This window comes from Heterodontus francisci, chromosome 10 (assembly GCF_036365525.1).
Source record: "Heterodontus francisci isolate sHetFra1 chromosome 10, sHetFra1.hap1, whole genome shotgun sequence".
Lineage (NCBI taxonomy): Eukaryota > Metazoa > Chordata > Chondrichthyes > Heterodontiformes > Heterodontidae > Heterodontus > Heterodontus francisci.
This window is the reverse complement of record NC_090380.1, coordinates 107,989,571-108,012,926: the sequence shown is the minus strand read 5'-3', so window position 1 is coordinate 108,012,926 and position 23,356 is coordinate 107,989,571. Positions and strand designations below refer to the sequence as shown.

The 23,356-nt window shown below is 44.4% G+C and overlaps 1 protein-coding gene across 2 annotated transcripts in view; it reads right to left on the bottom strand.

Annotated features, from left to right (window-relative positions):
- Nucleotides 1-23,356, bottom strand: part of LOC137374710 (amyloid-beta precursor protein-like) — a 201,636-nt gene that overhangs the window by 59,166 nt on the left and 119,114 nt on the right. For both annotated transcript variants that reach the window (XM_068041251.1, XM_068041250.1), the window contains exon 6: nucleotides 3,141-3,307. In XM_068041251.1, coding sequence (XP_067897352.1) covers nucleotides 3,141-3,307 — 167 coding nt within the window. The remainder of the gene's footprint in view (nucleotides 1-3,140; nucleotides 3,308-23,356) is intronic.

Genomic DNA, 23,356 nt, shown 5'->3' with positions numbered 1-23,356 from the left:
TATGGCTTCTCCAGGGCCTTGTCATGCTTCCTAAAGTGTGGTGCCCAGAATTGTACACAATACTCCAGCTAAGGCCTAATCAAGAGATTTATAAAAGGTTTAACGTGATTTCTGCGTCTTTGCATTCAATGTTCCTATTTGCAAAGCCGAGTATCCCAAATGGTTTCTGAACCACCTCCTCAACTTGCCCTACCACCTTCAAAGATTTGAGGATAGAATGCCTCAGTCATGCCCTGCTCACGAGTGTCAGCTACATTAAAATAAATACAATCGCTCCCATCCTAAATTACTGTGTAATTCACACAAGAGCTATAACGTTCCAGCATTTGCTGCTCTGTGTAGGGATAGGCTGTTAAACTGGAGGGAACCTAGTAACATAAATCAGGACAAACCAGTGCCTTCAGGAGAGATGGGAAAAGACACTATTGAGTGGTTACCAGGGAAGATTAGAGGACTGGCATCAGACTGTAGCATCCACACTTGTACATGGTATAGCCTATACCACAAATTTTTGATTTCCGATGAATCAATGCAGGGCAGAGAAGTCATCCCAGGTTGCTTCCATGGCTCCTCTAGTAATTTGCTCCACAACAGCTAAACCCGAGGCCTGTAGGCTAGTGAGAGATTTGGTTTGCAGGCCTCTGGCTGTGCTGGTTTCAAGCAAAGCACTGAATGATCTATGCAAACAGTCTGGGATGATTTCTACTTTTCTTTAGGTGAAAAACATGGGATCAACTTCAAAAATTTACTATCATTCATTACAGGCATAAAATGGGTGTCAAAGCTTCTAATATGCAGACGAGAACTGCGCACAGGGAAAGACACTAGCATGTTGGACCACAACATTTGACAGAATTATTGACTGAGCTATGGGGGCAATTAATCTGTATGCAAAAAGTGTATAGCCAAAATAATGCCATAAAAACACAGTCCGATTTAAAACACATTTCTCCCCACTTAGTGAGATTCCTGGCATTGCTTTTGCTTGCACAAGTAGTCAGTGTCTGCCCGCACACTTGATGTAGTGATGTGGAGAATTCGGACAGATGTCCATCTGTCAGGAATGATCGTGGTCTCTCTCTCTCCCCTCCTCAGCATAAATATCTCCCCTTCCCCACCCCCTAAATCCATCCCCCCACCCCGCTGCGTGTCCGTACCCCTCACTCTACTGCGAGTCAGTCCCTCTTGCCCAACTCCCTGGGCTGGTGCTTGTTTAAAGGGCTGCCTGACTCTCAGTGCACTCCTTCCCCTCCACACCTCTGGCTGTGTTCTGGCACATTTCATGCTCTCCCATCAGCTTCCCTCTCCCCTGCAATAGCCATTCCTGCTCACTCCCTGAACCGCACGAAAACACCAAGGGCAGCCGATCCCAGTTTGCCTGTACTTCGAACTGCCGATCAACGCTCATCCCACCCAGACAGCCCGCTATCAGTCACAGACCGTGACCAATCACAGACAGACGCAGCCGCCCATCCGACACAGGTCCCCATCTCTGCCTGATGTACACTTTAAGAGAAGAGCCGTCAATCAAAGCCGAGTCACGGGCAGCCCACTGTCAGTCACAGAGGACTGGCGAACCAGATGAATACCACAGTTAAAAAAAAAGTGAGGTCTGGGGACACTGGTGCCCATGCACAGACACGTTGCTGACCTGACTCTGCAGAGTATGCTAAGAGTTGTCTACACAAATTTAATACCTTCTCTGGTCTCTAGAAACTCCAGTGCTTGGTTTGCTTTTCTTTAAAGCCTTATATTGCTACTTTTAGTGATTTGTGTTTCTGTACCCATATTCCATTGCTTCGCTACTCCATTGAGACTCTTATTTTCCCAAGGAATACATGGCCTCTTTGTATTCTTTCCAAAATGTGTAAGTGCACATTTTGCCATAGGTGCCACACCGCATATTGGTATAGACATTAAAAGTGCCCAAGGCCCACATCAAACAGGCGTCGACCATTGTGCATGTGCAAATAAAGGGGCCAACACCCATTCGATGCCTTCTTTACTAAACTGGCTTGCTCTGAATATAGCCAGTGCTGGGCCACTTGTGTTCAGGAAAATCAGGTCTACATGCGGCATAACCAGCATCCCTTAAAGGGACCACTGCAGTCTCCCATCAAAATGGTAATTTTTCCCCCCCAAGATACTTACCTAAATGTGGAACCAGGAGTGCTCCTGCTTGCTGCAGATTAAAGCCATGGATCCCTGCGACTTCTGCTTCCCTCACCAACCCCGCCGTCACCCCACGCACCTGCCCCACCCCCCCATATATGTTATTTGTGAGATGAAGGCCCAGCAAGTCACCCTGGTGTGTTGACCTAATGTTAATGAAGCCAGAGGTCCAATTTCAAGTGGGCCTTGGGCCTACGTATTCTTGCACAGGCCTTCAACATGGTTAATGCAGGGGAAAAAGGTTCAAGAAACAAATAGATTATGACCTCAGTGATACGTTTCTTAGAATAACCTAGGGAGGAGGAGAATCTTGTAAATCAGCCATCCTTAAATTCAATCTGCAATAGACTATGCACAGCCACAATCTTAATATGTCACACTACTGAAACAGAACTAAATACATCCCTTTACTTCTTCAGCTGTAATTACAGAACATGTTCTAATATAGTGACCTCGTGCTCGTCAGTTCTTTTTTTTTTAAGTACGACTCATGTCAGTTTGGTCCAAACATCACCCTTGCAGACAGGACTCCATTAAGAGAGTAGAAATAATATTAATTAGACTTTAAAAAGGAAAAAGATGTTTCCAACCCTCTCTCCCTATCTCTCAAACAATGGGGAAGAGAACATTTTCCCATCAGGCCATTTTGAAATGGAATGCAGTATAAACTGGATTATAAACCACTTTATTGTAACAAAACTCCCTCCTGCCAGTCTGAACAGAGGTTCCAAAGTAGACGGATTAAGCAGTTTCAATGAAGATTCTCTCGCCATAGATGCTGCTAGATTTATTGAGTATTTTCAGCATTTTCTTTCAATGAGAAAAACTCCCGAGTACCATTGCTCTGCATTTCCACAGTATTTAAAAAAGAACATGAGATACTAAGCAATTCACCCTGTGACAAAACTGCCCATGATTTTATTGGTCTATGTCCAGTGTCTGCAGTAAAAACCTTTTGTTTAGATTACCTCTCACAACTTCTTCAATTGCTTCTGTAGTGGTAGTGGTGCTACTGGTTGTATGTTCAGTGGGGTCCTCATACTGGTCCTCAGCCTCTTCATCATCCAGATCATCGTCTTCATCATCAATGTCACTTTCCTCTTCCCCTGTAGGTTGCTCTTCAACAATTTTATCACTGAAATCAAGAGTGTGCGGAATAATAGTTTTTGAAGGCGGAGTTAAAGAACATCTTTACATTTTGCAATATAACAAGTTTAAAGAAGCAAACTGCCCTGTATAATCTATCGAGAAACTTATGAAATAGAATGCCACCTCACACAATGAATGCAGACAAGGGTGAAGATTAGGACAGATGCATCAGCAAGTTCAGAAACCCAAGTATTGCAACAGGCATAGAAATGAAAATATGATGTTTTTTCCACAATTATAAATGAGGTGATCTAAATAGTCTGGAGGGCTTTTACTCATTCCTATTTCATGTTTTAATTCAAGCCAAATTTAATTCTCCCTTTAATAAAAAAATATAGCTAATTAAATGCAATTTGGTTAGGAAAAAAAATGTGACGAGGCCCCAAGCCAGCATGTAAAGTCCTCATCTACTTCAGAGCACTGTTAAAATATCCAGTGAGGTCAAGTTGTAAAGAAAACATAAAAGCCATGAAATGTTCAGCTTCCATGCCATTCCCATTCTCTTCCCATCCGTAAAGTTCAAAGGTTAGACACCAGGTGCATGGAGTGCAACAGTACTTCAGTAATTTGCTCAAATCAGAAAACAATTATTAAACAGCTTGAGACAAAGCATACCCAAAATACAAAACACCCTTACGAGTTAACGCTGCTTAATGAATGATAAAAAGGTCACAAATCCACAAGTATTAAAGGGGACGTCCTTCCAATGAAGTTTCTAAATGAGAGTAAGAGAGAGTGTAACAGGAGAGAGAAAGAGTAAACTTTTATTCAGAGCATCCTTTTCCTTTCTTTAGGATAACAACTTACATTATATAGCACTTTGAACATAATAAAATTTACAAAGGCGCTTTGCAGGAGCATTATAAAAAAGTATGACACCGAGCCACATTAGGAGATATTAGGTCAGATGGCCAAAAGCTTGATCAAAAGGTAGATTTTAAGGAGTGCCTTAAATGAGGAAAATGAAGCAGACAGGTGTAGAGAGGGAATTCCAGAGGTTAGGGCCTAGGCAACTGAAGGCACAGCCACCCATGGTGGACAGATTAAAATCAGGGATGCTCAAGAGGCTGGAATTAGAAGGCTGCATATATCCCGACGGCTGTGCTGGAGCAGATTATAGAGATAGGGAGAGGAGAGGCCATGGAGCAATTTGAAATTAAGGTTAAGAATTTTAAAATCAAGGCGTTGCTTAACCAGGAGCCAATGTAGGTCAGTGAGCACAGGGTGATACGGGAACATGACTTGGTGCGAGTTAAAACACGGGCAGCAGAGTTTTGGATGACCTCAAGTTTATGGAGGGTAGAATGTGGGACATCAGCCAGGAGTGCGTTGGAATAGTCAAGTCTAGAGGTTAACAAAGGTATGGATGAGGGTTTCAGCAGTAGATGAGCTGAGACAGGGGCGAAGTTGGGCAAAGTTACAGAGGTGGAAATAGCTGGTCTTGGTGATGGCACAAATATGAGATTGGAAGCTTATCTCAGGATCAAATGTGACATTGAGTTTGCAACCAGACTGGCTTAATCTCTGACTGTTGCCAAGGACAGGGATGGAGTCGTAGCTAGGGTACAGAGTTTGGAGCGGGGACTGAAAACAATGGCTTCAGTCTTCCCAATATTTGGAAACAGAGTAGGAGCAGGAGGCGGCCATTCGGCCCTTCGAGCCTGCACCGCCATTCAATACGATCATGGCTGATCGTCCAAACTCAACACCCTGTGCCCGCTTTCTCCCCGTATCCGTCGATTCCTTTAGCCCCAAGAACTATAACTCTTTCTTGAATATATTTAATGATTTGGCCTCAACTGCTTTCTGTGGTAGAGAATTCCACAGGTTCACCACTCTTTGGGTGAAGAAATCTCTCCTCATCTCAGTCCTAAATAGCTTACCCCTTATCCTTAGATTGTGACCCCTCGTCCTGGACTCTCCCGCCATCGGAAACATCCTTCCTGCATCTAGTCTGTCCAGTCCTGTTAGAATTTTGTAGGTTTCTGTGAGATCCCCTCTCGTTCTTCTAAACTCTAGCGAATACAAGCCTAATCGACCCAATCTCTGAGCATACGTCAGTCCTGCCATCCCAGGAATCAGTCTGGTGAACCCTCGCTGCACTCCCTCCATAGAAAGAACATCTTTCTTCAGGTAAGGAGACCAAAACTGCACACAATACTCCAGATGTGGTCTCACCAAGGCCTTGTATAATTGCAGCAAGACATCCTTGAAGGAAGACATTTAATTGAAGGAAATTTCTGCTCATCCAGTACTGGATATCTGATAAGCAGTCTGATAATTTAGCAACAGTGGACGAGTTGAGAGAAATGGTGGCGAGGTAGAGTTGAGTGTCATTAGCATATATGTAAAAACTGCCACGGGGCAGCATGTAGATGAGAAATAGGAAGGGGCTAAGGATAGATCCTTTGGAAACACCAGAAGTAATGGTACAGGAGCACGGAGAGAAGCCATTGCAAGTGATTCTCTGGCTATGATTAGATAGATAAGAATGGAAGCAGGTGAGAGCAGTCCCACCCGGCCGGACAACAGCTGGAAGAGGATAGTATGGTCAACCTTGTCAAAGGCTGCAGACAGGTTGAGAAGGACAAGGCGGGAGTGTTTACTGTTGTCACAAGTCACATAGGATGGCATCTGTAACTTTGATAAGAGCTGTTTCAGTACTGTGGCAAGGTGGAAACCTGATTGGAGGGATTCAAACATGGAATTCTGGGAAAGGATTTGGAAGGCGACAATACACTGAAGGACTTTGGAGAGGAAAGGGAGGTTGGAGCTGGGGCGGTAGTTTGCAAGGACAGTGGGGTTAAGGGGTTTTTTTTGGGAGGGGTGATGGCAGATTTAAAGGAGAGGGGATGTTTAGTTTTAGTTTTTAGTTTTAGAGATACAGCACTGAAACAGGCCCTTCGACCCACCGAGTCTGTGCCGACCATCAACCACCCATTTATACTAATCCTACACTAATCCCATATTCCTACCACATCCCCACCTGTCCCTATATTTCCCTACCACCTACCTATACTAGGGGCAATTTATAAATGGCCAATTAACCTATCAACCTGCAAGTCTTTGGCATGTGGGAGGAAACCGGAGCACCCGGAGGAAACCCACGCAGACACAGGGAGAACTTGCAAACTCCACACAGGCAGTACCCAGAATTGAACCCGGGTCGCTGGAGCTGTGAGGCTGTGGTGCTAACCACTGCGCCGCTAACCACTGCGCCGTCCTGAACGCCTGAAGAGAGAACAGTTTACAGTACTGCCTAACCTGGGGGCCAAGGAAGGAAGTTGGGCGATCAGCAGTTTATTGGGAATAGGATCGAGGGAACAGGAGGTGGGTTTCATGGACAAAAGCTCAGGGAGAACATATGGGAGATAGGAAAGAAACTAGAGAAAAATGAGAGTTCAGGGCTGGGGGGGCGGGTGATGGAATTATAGGAAGTTTGGCCAGGTGATCCAGCGGAAGGGAGGGACAGGACAGAGGCAGTTGATTGGACATTCTTGATCTTAGTGACAAAGAGGTTCATTAGCTCCTTGCACTTATTGTTGGAGGTGAGAGTGGTTGAAGAACATGAGGGTGAATTTTATCAGCATGCCGCGTGTGAAAGCAGCGGCCTTCCGACACAGATTTAAATGGAGGGGGCAGAGCGGCTGCCCCCAATGACAGAGGGCGTGGCCACCGTGTCCCCGGCAACGGCGTCTGGCACTACTGCGCAGACATCATTTTTAAAGGGCTACAAGCCCTTTAAAGAAATGTGAATATTTTAAGTTATATTGCGCAGCATTATGTATGAAAAATGAAATATTGTAGGCCCTTTCCCACCGCCAACCCCGGCAATGTTTGTTTACGTGGCATCATCAAAAAGAACTTTATTCCCAACCCACACTTCCCCTACCCACTGCCCCCTCCCCCCCAAAAAACCTCATCATTTGCCCTTCAACCCCTTCCCACCATCCCCACAGCCTTTAAAAAGTGTTTTCCCTGTGCCCTACCCTCCTCTTGCTCTGATAATTTTATTCCTGCTCCCTCTCCACCAGTGTCTCGCCTCGGAACTCCAAAAGACTTCCGAAGGTGTGCGAGTCGTGGCCGATTGGCCGTAAAATCGGCGTGGGACAGCCGCTGTCGGTAGGTAGGTTAATTTGAATAATTATCCTAATTTTAATATTTTACTGAAGGCCTCGCTGCCAAGCAATGGTTGGGGTGGGGGTGGGGTGCCGCACCGACGCCTCAACGCCGCTGCTAATATCCAGCGGGGCCTTCTCGGTGTCGTGGGTCGAGGTGGGTTACTCCCACTAGCATTTTCCGGGCCACCCCGCCGCGACCCATGGCTTCGTGGGGCTGATAAAATTCAGCCCAAGGTCTGTATTCGAGAAAAGAATCTGGGAGCTACCTTTGTATTCCAAATAATCCTGGAATAGTCCTTAATTCTTAGGACATTCCAAAGTACTTCCTTGCAAATAGCTTGAAGCGCAGTCATTTTTGTTATATAGGCAAACATGGAAACCAACTTGTGCACAGCAAGGCCACAGAAACAGCAATGAGATAAAGGACTGGTTAATTTATGTCTTGGTTAAGGGAGGTTTTGGACAGGAGATTGGAATAACTTCCCTGTTGTTCTAATAAGCCCAAATGATCTTTTACATTCACCTCATAAGGAGGCATGGCCTCAGTTTAACAGCGCGTCTGATTTATCTTTCAAAAATTGCTCAGGTACGTCCTATTCTGCAAAAGCAGGACAAATCTAACCAGGCCAATTAGTGCCCTTTCAGATCCTAATCAGTAGCAAAATTGTACAAAAAGTCATCAATAATGCCATCAAATGCCAACGATCTTCTAATAACCTATTCACTGACATGCTATTCAGATTCAACCGGAACCACTTGGCTACACAGCTCGTCAAATTCTTGATTTAGATATGGAAACAAGAACTAAATACAAGGTGAGAGGTGAGACAAATTGTCCTCAAGGCAGAATTTCACCAAGTAAGGCACCAAGGCCCCCTACCAACAGAGAGGTCAATGGGGTCCCCTCCATACCCAATGTGTAGGAAGAATACTGGGGGTCAACAAGTGCAGCCCAACGGCACCATGGCAGATGCTCCTCAGAGCAGTAACTTTGGCTTCATCTTCAGTTGCTTTATAACCCTCCCTCAGTCATAAGATCAGGAGTGGGGCTGTTTGCTGATGATTCCACTGTTCAGCTCCATTCAGAACTTCTCCAATAAGGAAGCAGCCTACATGAAGCAACAGTGGGACCTGGACAACATCCAGGACTGGACTGCCAAATGAGTCACCCATCACACCATTAACCAGAAGCTTAACTGGTTCAACCATATTAACATTGGTTACAAAACTGACTGTCCTTTTAGATGGTAAAAGGACCCAGGACAAGGGTAGGCCACCATTTTGAGAATATATTAAGAACAGAAGTTTTCATTGATCTGGCCTATTATTCCTCTCCATTAGTGGAATCACCAATTTCAGAGACGGAAGTTGTCTTCTAATCACATCAATGCAAACTATTTCATTCTCTTTGCCTCCAACTTGGCAACGAGTCCTCAAATTTGACAGCTGATTATTTATTTTGGTGTACAAATGCTACATTACCAAAATAAATATTCTGGAACAGCCTGTTGCCTCATTAGGATATTAGATCATTGCATTCCTTTGGTAGACTAACTATTCTACATTCTGTTCACCCATTTCCATATCAATTTTATTTAAAGTAGCTTCTAAAACTTATCCTTTAGTATATCCACTTCCCTTTCATTTAAAGGGGAAGGTAGTCAAAGAGTGCAGGAATCATTCCGATTCTGCAGTATGCAATGCTCTGTACTTGAGAGAACTTTAAGGCCAAGTAATGTTTTAAGAATTACATTTACCTTCAGCTTGATCATTTCAAAAGTAACTACATTCGTAGGTGCAGTGTCCATATTTGTGATGTAGACCTGCTCAGCTGATTCAAGGCAGTCATAAACTACCTGCCTCCACTCTTAGTCTGCATTCAGCATTTGTTAAAACAGGAAATACAGTCTATAGACAGGAGGGTTTTAAAAAAACCTGATAAAAGATCAGTTCCCGTCACAGTGATAATAATGGGGATTGGGCACACCCTACCAGCTTCCCCCAACCTTTAAGAAAAAAAACTGCATGGATTAATCTGGAGGTTTTTCTTATTCGTTCATGGGATGTGAGCATCACTGGCAAGGCCAGCATTTGTTGCCCATCTGTAAGTGCCCTTGAGAAGGTGGCAGTGAGCTGCCTTCTTGACCCCTGCAGTCCATATGGAGTAGGTAGACCCACAATGATGTTAGGAGTGTTAGAACTTTCCCGAGATGATTGTCATCCTTCCATCTATGAAAGATGATGGACACGCAGTGAACAATCCACTTAGGTGAAGTGTGTTGTCCTAGTGTACCTTTGCTGATGGCGGTGAAGGCCAATCTTTGAGGCAGGTTCTGCCACAAGTGCTGCATATGAAGTTGACAAGTGACGCTGTGAGTTGTTGTTTTTGGCATTGGCACTGTAGCCCAGCTGCTGTAACCACTGGTTGTCGTGGTATGGCACACCAGTCCAGGATGTGTCGCCATTTCCCTCTTTCGCCAGCTAGTGACTCCCAGGTGCGATAGTCAATGTTTAAGGCCTTCATGTCACGCTTGCACGCATCTTGAAGCGAAGCTTTGGGCTCCCCACTGGTCGTCTGGTTCCAGCTACCTCACCATACAGAAGGTCCTCAGGTATGCGACCATCTTCCATCCTGCGGATGTGTCCGTTCCATGGAAGCCGCCTCTGTTTGATTAGTGCCAACACAATTAGGAGCTCTGCCTTTGCGAGGACTGTCACATTTGTGTTTTTGTCCTGCCAGGATATACCCATAATGTGCTGCAGACAATGACGACGGATATACTGAGCTCCTTTTCCTGGTAGCTGTAATTCGCCCATATTTCACAGCCATATAGCAAGGCGCTGAGAACACAGGCCTATAAACCATCAGCTTGGTCCTAAGGGTCATCGAGGGCCGAAGGGCCTGTACTGCGCTGTAATGTTCTAATTCTAATTCTAAAGAGGTCTAGGGTTCCCTTTCAGCCTTCACCTGGTCTTACTGAAACAGGGCGTTATTTTTAAACACACTGTTTTTAGCTCCCCCTTGGTGAATCCTTGTTCACTGCTTTCCAATTATAAGGTAAAGAAACGAGCACAAACAGGCTTTCTTAGGTTTAAAGAGGGTGAAATTTAATTAAACTTCGGTTGACGCCTACGGATTCCTGAAGCGCCCATGTTCAGTTCCGGGTACTGCCTGTGCAGAGTTTGCAAGTTCTCCCTGTGACCGCGTGGGTTTCCACCGGGCGCTCCGGTTTCCTCCCACAGCCAAAGACTTGCAGGTTGATAGGTAAATTGGCTATTGTAAATTGCCCCTAGTATAGGTAGGTGGTAGGAGAATTGAGGGAAGGTGGGGATGTGGTAGGGGATATGGGATTAATGTAGGATTAGTAAAAATGGGTGGTTGATGGTTAGCACAGACTCGGTGGGCCAAAGGGCCTGTTTCAGTGCTGTATCTCTCTATGACTAGGCATGGTTCTGAAAGGAGGAGTACAGTTTGCGACTAAGTGAGATAAATTAGTGGATGGTTTCTCAGTTACTAGTTGAGTATAGGAGGTAGGCATCATGGCAGAAGAGTTAGTCAGTACTATTCAGAAATGTGTGGACAAGAAGCTAGGAACTTGCAAATCATTAGAGGTAGACAGTCTGGGACAGCTGTCGGAATTACACAAAAGGTTACTGAAGGAAAAGAAAATGAAATAGCATGATTGGAAAGCCATGATATTCTGTGGCAAACACAAAAAAAAATAGAAGAATTGGAAGGACAAAAGGGAGTGACAGAGATGAACCAGAGTCGACTGAGTGAGGTTGAGAAGCAGTTAGAGGATAAAAAAACAGCGCTGCAGGTCTCTGTCTAGACCTCTTTCTTATTTACAGATCGAGATTGGTGATAAGACCAGAAAATTGATGCAGTGTGAGGCAGAGCTGGGAGAAAAGAGAGAGCTGGTAGAATAACAATACCAAAGGAAAACCGATGAGCTTAATGCTGCCCTAAGGGGTGTTCTTAGGCAACGTGTGTAGGACCAGAGATTTTCTGGAAAGAGAGACAATCATGTTGTTGTCAAATACAGATTCAGGAGTTGAAGGATAAGTTGGAGGAACAGCGGGGTCTCATGTTCGCTGCATCAGGGCGACAGGTTGGCGAACAGGAAGGTTCCATGGGAGAAATAAGAGTGCAATGATCTCGCATGGTCTATATGGGAGTATGAAAGTAGAAAAGAAGAACAGGCTGACTTGAACGCGAGTTGTGATAACAATGGCGTAGAGGGGAAAAGGGTGGATAATGCCCCTTAAGGTGACAGAGAGATGCAAGTGAGGGGGCAGATGTGGGAACCACCATAGTATCTTTTGATGCTCTGCAGTTAAAAGAGATAGCTCAGAATATTCCACAGATTAGACCTAGGGAGGACCCTAGTCCGAGTATAACTGCAATAGAGCAAGTAGCTGACTTACATAATTACGATGAGGGAGAGAGGGTGAAATTGATACTGCATGCGTGCCAGCCAGATGTATACAAGTCTTTTCCTACCTCGATTAAGAAAGGCATTGGGACCTGGAAAGGGGTGATAAAGATAGCGTGGAAAGCATCTGATCAGGTGATGGCCCGGGACAATCATAAAGAGGGGAAATTGAACTTGGGGAACCCAAAGCTCCAGGGTCCTTACCCGAACATTGACAAATTAAGTTCACAAGTGGAATCATGCTGGATGTGGCAAAAATGGCAGAGGATGATCCTTTGGATGTGGAGGCTGGTGGGGTGGAAAGTGAGGACAAGGGGAACCCTGTCGCGGTTCTGGGAGGGAGGGGAAGGGGTGAGAGTAGAGGTGTGGGAAATGGGCCGGACACTGTTAAGAGCCCCTCCCCTGTCAGCATTCCGAAGGGATCGTTCCCTCCGCCACACCCTGGTCCACTCCTCCATAACCCCCCAACACCTCGTCCCCTTCCCAGGGCACCTTCCCCTGCAATCGCAGGAGCCAAAACAATGAGCGCGCCCAGTTCCTTTTGTAGTATTAACTGCTCAACAGTTAAGTGTTCATCATTAAGTCTTAAGCCATTAAGCTATTAAGTGTAATGGCTTAAGTGTTAAGCCATTAAGTGTAATACCTGCCCATTCACCTCCTCTCTCCTCACTGTGCAAGGCCCCAAACACTCCTTTCAGGTGAAGCAGCGATTTACTTGTACTTCTTTCAATTTAGTATACTGTATTCGCTGCTCACAACGTGGTCTCCTCTGCACTGCGGAGACCAAATGCAGATTGGGTGACCACTTTGCGGAACACCTCTGCTCAGTCTGAAAGCATGACCCTGAGCTTCCGGTTACTGGCCATTTCAACACACCTCCCCTGCTCTCATGCCCACTTATTTGTCCTGGGATTGCTGCAGTGTTCCAGTGAGCATCAATGCAAGCTTGAGGAACAGCATCTCATTTACCGATTAGGCACACTACAGTATTTAGGTTAACCAGAGATTAGTCAGAGCAATGCAAGTAGAAACTATAGCAGGCATGTTGGCTACATCTCACGTCAAGATGTTAGTTTCGGGTATTAGCCAAAACAATGAGAGCGTCCAGTTCCTTTTGTAGTATTAACAGCTCAACAGTTAAATGTCCATCATTAAGTGTTATGCCATCAAGACAGGCATTTTGCAAATCTGAAGGCTGGAGAGAAGGAACTCATTTCCAGAGAACACACAGGACAGTCACAGGGACAACATCTCCAAGTTTTATCACCTTGGGTTTGAAAGAAACAGGTTGTACGAATCTATTACATAACTAATAAATAGTAGCACTGATCGTGTTATTACTATTGGTTTCTGAGTAATAAAGTTGCATTTGGACAACACACTTGAGCTTGAATCATGAGGAATCATTTAATTGTGTTTTAAAGGATTTCTTAACGAGGGAGTTTCAGGATTTTGACCCAGTGACAGTGAAGGAACGGTGACATAGTTCCAAGTCAGGATGGTGTGTGCCTTGGAGGGGAACTTGCAGGTGGTGGTGTTCCCATGTGTCTGCTGCCCTTGTCCTTCTAGGTGATAGACATCGTGGGTTTGGAAGGTGCTGTTGAAGGAGGTTTGGCGAGTTGCTGCCGTGCATCTTGTAGATGGTAGTCACTGTTGCCACTATGCACTGGCAGTGAATGGAATGAATGTTTAAGGTGGTGGATGGGGTGCTGATCAAGGGGGCTACTTTTGAAGTGCTTGATTTCCTCTTTATGGACGAAGTGTATTGCAAAACCCAGAAGAACTATTACCTCAGAATGTAACTGAAGTGCACTATCAAATCCATCTTAAAAACTTGTTCACATCTATTAGCTCTAAAACGTTTATGGATCTTGGATGGTATCTCCAATTTACCCAACAGCCGCACAGTAAGCTGAAGTCAGTAACAGTGCAGACAGTACTTCAAATGCAATGCAAGTCGGCATTCTTGGGCACTCAATTAACTTGCAATTGTCTCAAACAATTCTCTTCAAATTGCATTACTTTAACTAAATTCTTTATGTTTGAGGAATTATAGCATCCTAGATTACCTCAAACGTTAATAGCCATTTTTTCTCCTGGGTAGAATAAATTATGCAGGATGTAAAGTACACATTATTCCATTATTTCTGTGAATAATTTTATTGCCCACGTAATGAGAGTACTCACAGCAGACATATTCTGGAACACAATGTTGGGACAAGTGCCAGTCTAAAACAAGGTCAGTTTCCAAGTGCCTGGTCTATGCACACGTTTACCACATTACTATTAGCAATTTCTTACTGTGCTTTGTTAATTAACATTTTTGTGAACATTATGGGATAATGCCAACATGATTAAAATCATAAGGAATGAAAGAGCAATGGCAAGTTCCTTCCATAAATTAGGTATTAGTGCCTGATGTGGTACGAAGCTCATCTCCCCTCACAGGTAGACATAAGAAAACACTCAACCTCAACAAACAGAAGGACAAAGAGAGCAGACGCATGGGAACACAAATGCAAGTTTCCCTCCAAGTCAGAAGCCAGCCTGACTTAGAAATAAATTGCCATTCCTTCACTGACAGGGAAAGAGTTCCAGGATTTTGACCCAAACAGCCAAGAGGGGTGTTCCTACATCACAGACTGCAGCGGTTTAAGGCAGCTGCTCAGCATCACCTTCTCAAAGGCAGTTAGGAAAGGGCAACAAATGCTGACCTTGCTAGTGACACCTACATCCCATGAATGGGTAAAAAAATCCTTATGGCACTATTTCGAAGAGCAGCAAGGGAGGTCCCCTCCACGTCCTGCATAATATGTCTCCCTCAATCAACACTACTAACACAGATAATTTGGTCATCAACTAGAAGGGTTTAAAGCGAATGAAAAGAACCAGAGGAGATATGATACCAAACTCAGAGGTGGGGCAAACAGCGAGGAAGATAGCAATCAACTGCAACAGGACATGGGTAGGTTAGCAGAATGGGAAGACAACTGACAGATGGAATTTAATAGAGGAATGCGAGGAAATAACAGACTTTGAGCAAGTATTTTGTATCTGTCTTCATAGTAGAAGACACAAAAAGCATCCCAAGAATAGCAGAAAATCAAGAGGCAAAAGGGAGGGAGGGAGGAACTTAAAACAATCACTATCACTAGAGAAAAAGTACAAGGAAAATTAATGGGACTAAAAGTTGACAATTTCCCTGGATCTGACGGCCTGCATCCTAGTGTCTTGAAAGAAGTGGACGCAGAGATAGTGAATGCATTGGTTGTAATCTTCCAAAGGTCCCAGCAGATTGGAAAACTGCAAATGTAACAACTTTATCAAAGGAGGCTGGGGGGGGGGGGGGAAAAAGAGAGGAGGGGCTGAGACAGCAGGAAACTATAGGCCAGTTCACCTAACATCTGTCAGTGGGAAAATGCTGGAACCATTATTAAGGAAGTAATAGCAAGACATTTAGAAAATCATACTCCAACCAAGCAGCGTCAACATGGTTTTACGAAAGGGAAATCATGTTTGACAAATTTATTAGAGTTCTTTGAGAGTGTAACAAGCAGGGTAGATAAAGGTGACCCACTAAACTAAACAGTAGATGTAGTATATTTGGATTTCCAAAAGGCATTTGATAAGGTGTCACATAAAAGGTAACTACACATATGAGTTCCTAATGTTGGGGGTAATATGTTAGCACGGATAGAGGATTGGCTAACTAACAGGAAACAGAGTTGGAATAAATGGGGATTTTTCAGGTTGGCAAATTGTAACTAGTAGAGTACCACAGGGATCAGTGCTGGGGCCTCAACTATTTATGATCTATATTAATGATTTGATGAAGGGACCACGTGCATAGCCAAATTTGCAGATGATAGGTCGGAAAGCAAGGTGGGAGGACAAAAAATGTCTGCAAAGATATAGATAGGTTAAGCGAGCGGGTAAAAAATTTGGCAGATGGAGTATATGGGAAAATGCAAGGTTGCTCACTTTGGCAGGAAGAACAGAAAAGCAGATTATTTACATGGAAAGAGACTGCAGAATGCTAAGGTGCAGAGGGATCTACGTGGCCTTGTACATGAATCTTAAAAAATTGGCAAGCAGGTGCTGTGCCGTGGTGGTGGTCTGCCAAACAGCAGGTCCTCTACTCTTTTTCTCCATGCAGGTACAGCATGTTATGAGGAAGGCAAATGAAATTTTGGCATTTATTGCAAGGCGGATAGAGTATAAATGTACACAAGTCTTGCTACAACTGTACAGGGCATTGGTGAGTCCGCACCTAGAGTACAGTTTTGGTCTCCTTGCTTAAGGAGGGATATACCTGCATCGGAAGCAGTTCAGAGAAGGTTCACGAGGCTGATTCCTGGGATGAAGGGGTCGTCTTATGAGGAAAGGTTGAGCAGGTTGGGCCTCGACTCATTGGAGTTTAGAAGAATGAGAAATTCAAACATACAAGATTCCAAAGGGGTTTGACAGGGTAGATGCAGAGAGGCTGTTTCTCCTTGTGGGGGAATCTAGAACTAGGGGCACAGTTTCAAAATAAGGGTGGAGAGGAGGAGGAATTTCTTCTCTGAGGGTTGTCTTCCCCAGAGAGCAATGGAGGCTGGGTCATGAATATATTCAAGACTGAGTTAGATAGATTTTTGATCTACAAGGGAGCCAAGGGTTATGGGGGGCAGGCAGTGAAGTGGATTTAAGGCCACAATCAGTTCAGCCATGATCTCATTGAATGTCAGAGCAAGCTCAAGGGGGTCAATTAGCACTGCTCCTATTTATGTTCTCTCGTGATGCATTTTGCCAAAAGGGATAGGCAATATAAACTTAATGGTACAGTTCTAAAGAGTATACAGGGATAGAGGGACCTGGGGTTCATGTGCATAGATCTTTAAAGGTGGCAGGCCACATTGAGAGAGTAGTTAGCAAAGCATATGGAATCTTGGGCTTCATAAAGAGGTATTGAGTACAAAAGCAGGAAAGTAATGCTAAACCTTTAAAAAGCACTGGTTAGGCCTCAACTGGAGTATAGAGTCCAATTCTGGTCACCATACTTTAGGAAGGATGTGGGAGTTGTTGAGGGCGCGCAGAGGAGATTTGCCAGAATGGTCTCGGGGATGAGGAATTTTGGCTGCAAGCTTAGTTTGGAGAAGCTGGGCTTGTTCTCCTTAGTGCAAAGCTGATTGAGAGGAGATTTGATAGAGGTGTACAAAATTCTGACAGGTCTGGATAGGGTAGACGAAGAAAAGCTGCTCCCATTAGCAGATGGCACAAGGACTACGGATAGAGATTTAAGGTTTTGGGCAAGAAATGGAGGGGGATGTGAGGAAGTGGTAATGACCTGGAACACTCTGCCTACAAGAGTGGTGGAAGCGGAGACGATGAATAATTTCAAAACAAAATTGGGGAAATAAACTTGCAGGGCTACGGGGATAGAGCCAGGGGAATGAATGGGACTGATTGGACTGCTCTACAGAGAGCTGGCATGGACTCAATGGGCTGAATAGCCTCCTGCTATGCCATGATGATCTATGAGACCTGAGAAAACAAAAATTTGGAGCGCGTTGCTATCGGGAATCCTTTTTTCCTACATTATAACAGCAACTATACAGCCAATGAAATACTTTTGAAGTGAGGGGTTTTGGGACGTTCTGAGGTCGCAAAAGGTGCTATGTAAATGAAAGTTTGTCAGTCTATCTTACTATAATTGGCTCTGCACCCAGGCCAGAGAACAAAAAAAAGAAAATATGATCAGTGAAAGTCATCACTCCTTAGTGCTATCCAATGATCTCTGCTGGAAGATGTGTGTGTGGATTGCTATCCATGGAAAGGATTGGACTTGAATGTGGACCCTTCACTTAGGCTAGGGCGGGGAAAACAGAATTGACAATTTTTACTTACAGACCATCACCGCACACACATTTCCACCAACTTCATCAGTGTAGCCACAGTAACATATCAGTAAGCTGTTTCTATTGCTACTACAAGTTTTACAACCTGAACAATCCAGACGGAGGTAAATATTCAAGCCAATGTCGTGTTACTTCACACACTATGACAGATGGTAAGAATCTCTCGACAGTAAATTCCCCCAGGCTTCAATAAAACATTGTTCTGAAATTTATAAAACACCAGACAACTGCCATTTCAATAGCTTCTCACTTATTCTTAAGATCAATTAAGCGAGTCACACAAACCAGGAAGTCCGAAGGTAGCAGTGAGTGTTCCAAATGGCCTCAATATCTCGGTTAGAAAGGTGGAGGTCTGAGGGGGAGGTGGCGGACAGTGGTGGTGAAGGCAGAACAAATGCACCACCTGTTAGAAGTCTGCATCAGCTGGTGACAAGATCTGGTTTGGCTAGGGCAGCTCTTTGAAGAGCCAATTAACGCTTAGTCAATGCTCATTCATGAACAGTAACTTAAGTGAAATACTGGAAGGTGACTGGCATCCGTTGGAATTGTACCTCAGTGAGGAGTAATTTGGGAAAAACAAAAAGTTAGAATTGGTGACTGGTGCAATTGTTTCTACCCTAAAAGATTGTTCTTTCTGAAAAGGTTCAGAATGGATTTCATTTGCCTGCAATAAGATTTCCATTTTGCTGAAGGCCTGTGCACATCCCCACTGTCAAAATATTTGAAGGTTTACCATAAGCAGCAATTCTTAGAGCAACATTTGTTTCAGCCATTCCAGATGCCACTGACTAAACAGCAAATTAACCCTATCTGCTTAAAGTGTCATTATGGCACAGGAGGCCATTCAGCCCATTGAGTCCATGCCGGCTCTCTGTCGAGAGATCCAAACAGTCCCATTCGCCCACTCTATCCCCACAGCCCTGCAAGTTTATTTCCCTCAAAAGTGCCCATCCAATTTCCTTTTGAAATCATTCTTCTCCGCTTCCCTTATAGGCAGCGAATTCCAAGTCATTACCACTCCCTATGTAAAAAAAGGTTCTTCCTCACATCCACTCTGCACCTCTTGACCAAAACTTTACATCTGCATCCCCTAGTCCTTGTATTATCTGATAATGGGAACAGCTTTTCTTTGTCTACGTTATCTAAACCTGTCACAATCTTGTACACCACTATCAAATCTCCCCTCAATCTGTTTTGCTCCAAGGAGAACAACCCCAGCTTCTCCAACCTAAGCTTGTAGCTAAAATCACTTATCCTTGGGACCATTCTGGCAAATCCCCTCTTAACGACCCTAAACACCTCCTTAAAATGTGGTGAACAGAACTGGATGCAATACTCTAGTTGTGGCCTAACCAGAGCGATTTAAATATTCAGCATGACTTCCCTGCTTTTGTACTCGATGTCTCTATTTATGAAGCCCAACATCCTGCCACCTTCAAAGATCTATGTACATGAACCCCCAAGTCACTCTGTCCCTGTATACTCTTTAGAACTGTACCAATAAAACAAAAAACAATAATTTACCACAGCTCGCTGTCTTCTGTCCTTAAGCCAATATTTTATCCAAGTTGAAACTGCCCCTTCTATTCTATACCTAAACTTTGTTAACCACTCTTTTATGTGGTACTTTATAAAACGCTTTCTTAAAATCCAAATAGACAACATCCATAGTCTTTTCTTCATCAACCTTCTCTGCTACTTAATCAAAAAAATCAATTAGTCAAACACTATCTACCTTTTACAAATCTGTCTGGCTCTGCGTACTTTACTCAAATCTCCCAAGTTCCTGGGGATTTCCACCCCCACCCCCGATTATTGCTTCGAAAACCGTACCCACCACTGATGTTAATCTGATTTGCCTGTAGTTACTAGGAATGCCCTTACATCCATTCTTGAATAAGGGTGTCACATTTGTCACTCTTTAGTCCTCTAGTACCTCCCCTGTATCTAGGGAAGATTGGACGATTATGGCAAGCTTCCACTCCCACCTCCCTTAGCAACCTGGTATGCAAGCCACCTGGGCAGGCAACTTTCCCTCCTTTCCCTTTACTCTATCATCCTAATCGACATTAAAGTCTCCCAAAATCACCACTCTATAGTCCTTACACATCTCTGATTTCCCGGCATTTTTGCTCCTCAATCTCTCTTTCACAATTTGGAGGCCTATTAAATATCCCCAGTAGTATGATCATCCCCTTTTTGCTTCTCAACACTAACCAACTGGATTCTAATTTTGTCCCGCTCATCCTCCTTTTCCAACACAATATCTTGCCTAATCAGTACTGACACCAACTTCCTTTTTTCTTTCCATATCTTTTCTGAACACTGTATCCTTGAACATTAAATGCCCAGTCACAGAATAATACAGTGCAGAAGACGCCCTTCGGCCCATCGAGTCTGCACTGATGCATTAAAGACACCTGACTTGTCTACCTAATCCCATTTGCCAGCACTTGGCCCTCAGCCTTGAATGTTATGACGTGCCAAGTGCTCATCCAGGTACTTTTTAAAGGATGTGAGGCAACCCGCCTCTACCACCCCTCCCAGGCAGTGCATTCCAGACCGTCACCACCCTCTGGGTAAAAAAGTTCTTCCTCAAATCCCCCTTAAACCTCCTGCCCCTCACCTTAAACTTGTGTCCCCTCGTAACTGACCCTTCAACGAAGGGGAACAGCTGCTCCCTATCCACCCTGTCCATGTCCCTCATAATCTTGTACACCTCGATCAGGTCACCCCTCAGTCTTCTCTGCTCCAGCGAAAACAACCCAAGCCTATCCAACCTCTTCATAGCTTAAATGTTCCATCCCAGGTACCATTCTGGTGAATCACCTCTGCACCCCCTCCAGTGCAATCACATCCTTCCTATAATGTGGCGACCAGAATTGCACACAGTACTCCAGCTGTGGCCTTACCAAAGTTCAACTCCAACATGACCTCCCTGCTTTTGTAATCTATGCCTTGACTGATAAAGGCAAGTGTCCCATATGCCTTTTTCACCACCCTATTAACCTGCCCTTCTGCCTTCAGAGATCTATGGACAAACACGCCAAGGTCCCTTTGTTCCTCGGAACTTCCCAGTGTCAGGCCATTCATTGAATACTTCCGTGTCACATTACTCCTTCCAAAGTGCATCACCTCACACTTTTCAGCGTTAAATGCCATCTGCCACTTTTCTGCCCATTTGACCATCCCGTCTATATCTTCCTGTAACCCAAGACACTCAACCTCACTGTTAACCACTCGGCCAATCTTTGTGTCATCCTACCCCCCCACATAGACATCTATGTCGTTCATATAAATGACAAACAATAAGGGACACAGCACAAATCCCTGTGGTACGCCACTGGACACTGGCTTCCAATCACTAAAACAGCCGTCTGTCATCACTCTCTGTCTCCTACAGCTAAGCCAATTCTGAATCCACCTTATCAAGTTACCTTGTATCCCATGTGCATTTACTTTCTTGATAAGTCTCCCATATGGGACCTTGTCAAAGGTTTTGCTGAAATCCATATAAACTACATCAACTGCACTACCCTCATCTACACACCTGGTCACATGCTCAAAAAATTCAATCAAATTTGTTAGGCATGACCTCCCTCTGACAAAGCCATGCTGACTATTGTCCTCACCATTTTTAAATCACCTTTCTGTTATTGCTACATCATCATATTCCCACATGGTTATTTGTGCTTATGAACACAGTGATATCAAATCTGTTAAATCCTCTATGCACGAGTGATGAAAATGAATTAAAACTCATAGCATCCCAAACAAACATTTGCTGAATGCTTGCTGAGTAACGCAGGTCCCCTCTGAGACAAAACATGCATATAACTACAATAAGGAGGAAGAAGTACTTGCATTCATATAGCGCTTTACAGCTAATGAGATACTTTTGTACTGTAGTCACTGTTGTAATGTAGGAACATAAGAAATAGAAGTAGAAAACCATAGGGCCCATCAAGCTTGCTCCGCCATTCAACAGCATGGCTGATCTTGGGCTTCAACTCCACTTTTCCACCTGCTACCCATATCCCTTGATTCCCTGAGACACCAAAATCTGTCTCTCCCAGCCTTAAACATATTCAACGATGGAGCATCCACTACCCTCTGGGGTAGAAAATTCCCAAGATTCACAACCCTTTACGTGAAGAAAATGTACAGCAAGGATCCACATAATAACTTCCAAGTGATGATGACCAGATGATCTATTTTAGGTGCTGGTTGACGGATAAATATTGGCCAGAACACCAGGGTGTACTCCCCTGCTTTGCTCTGAAATAATACCACAGGTCACTCGGGAGGGCTTAACTAGTGTGGCAGGGGGGTGGGAACCAGAGCAGTAGGACAGCAAGTGAAATAAATGAAGGGGGACTAGTAAATAAGGCCAGTAAGACTAAGAGGAAGAGCAGACAGGGAGATGTTGCAGAGAACAGCGGGACTGGTGGTCTGAAGTGCATTTGTTTCAATGCAAGAAGTTTAACAGTTAAGGCAGATGAACTAAGAGCTTGGATTAGTACTTGGAAATATGTTGTTGTTATTACAGAAACTTAGTTGAGGGAAGGACAGGATTGGCAGCTAAGTGTTCCAGCATTTAGAAGCTTCAGGCGGGATAGAGGGAGATGTAAAAGGGGTGGGGGAGTTGCATTACTGGTTAAGGAGAATATCACAGCTATACTGCGGGAGGACACCTCAGAGGGGTCATGCAGCGAGGCAATATGGGTGGAGCTCAGGAATAGGAAGGGTGCAGTCACAATGTTGGGGGTTTACTACAGGCCTCCCAACAGCCAGCGGGAGGTAGAGAAGCAGATATGTAGACAGATTTTGGAAAGATGTAAAGGTAACAGGGTTGCAGTGGTGGGTGATTTTAACTTCCCCTATATTGACTGGGACTCACTTAGTGCTAGGGGCTTGGATGGGGCAGAATTTGTAAGGAGCATCCAGGAGGGCTTCTTGAAACAATATGTAGATAGTCCAACTAGGGATGGGGCTGTACTGGACCTGGTATTGGGGAATGAGCCCGGCCAGGTGGTCGAAGTTTCAGTAGGGGAGCATTTCGGGAACAGTGACCATAATTCCATAAGATTTAAGGTACTTGTGGATAAGGAGTCCTCGGGTGAAGATGCTAAATTGGGGGAAGGCTAATTATAATAATATTAGGCAGGAACTGAAGAATTTAGATTGGGGGTGGCTGTTTGAGGGTAAATCAACATCTGACATGTGGGAGTCTTTCAAACGTCAGCTGATTAGAATCCAGGACCAGCATGTTCCTGTGAGGAAGAAGGATAAGTTTGGCAAGTTTCGGGAACCTTGGATAACGTGGGATATTGTGAGCCTCGTCAAAAAGAAAAAGGAAGCATTTATAAGGGCTGGAAGGCTAGGAACAGACGAATCCCTTGAGGAATATAAAGACAGTAGGAAGGAACTTAAGCAAGGAGTCAGGAGGGTTAAAAGGGGTTATGAGAAGTCATTGGCAAACAGGATTAAGGAAAATCCCAAGGCTTTTTATACGTATATAAAGAGCAAGAGGGTAACCAGGGACAGGATTGGCCCACTCAAGGACAGAGAAGGGAATCTA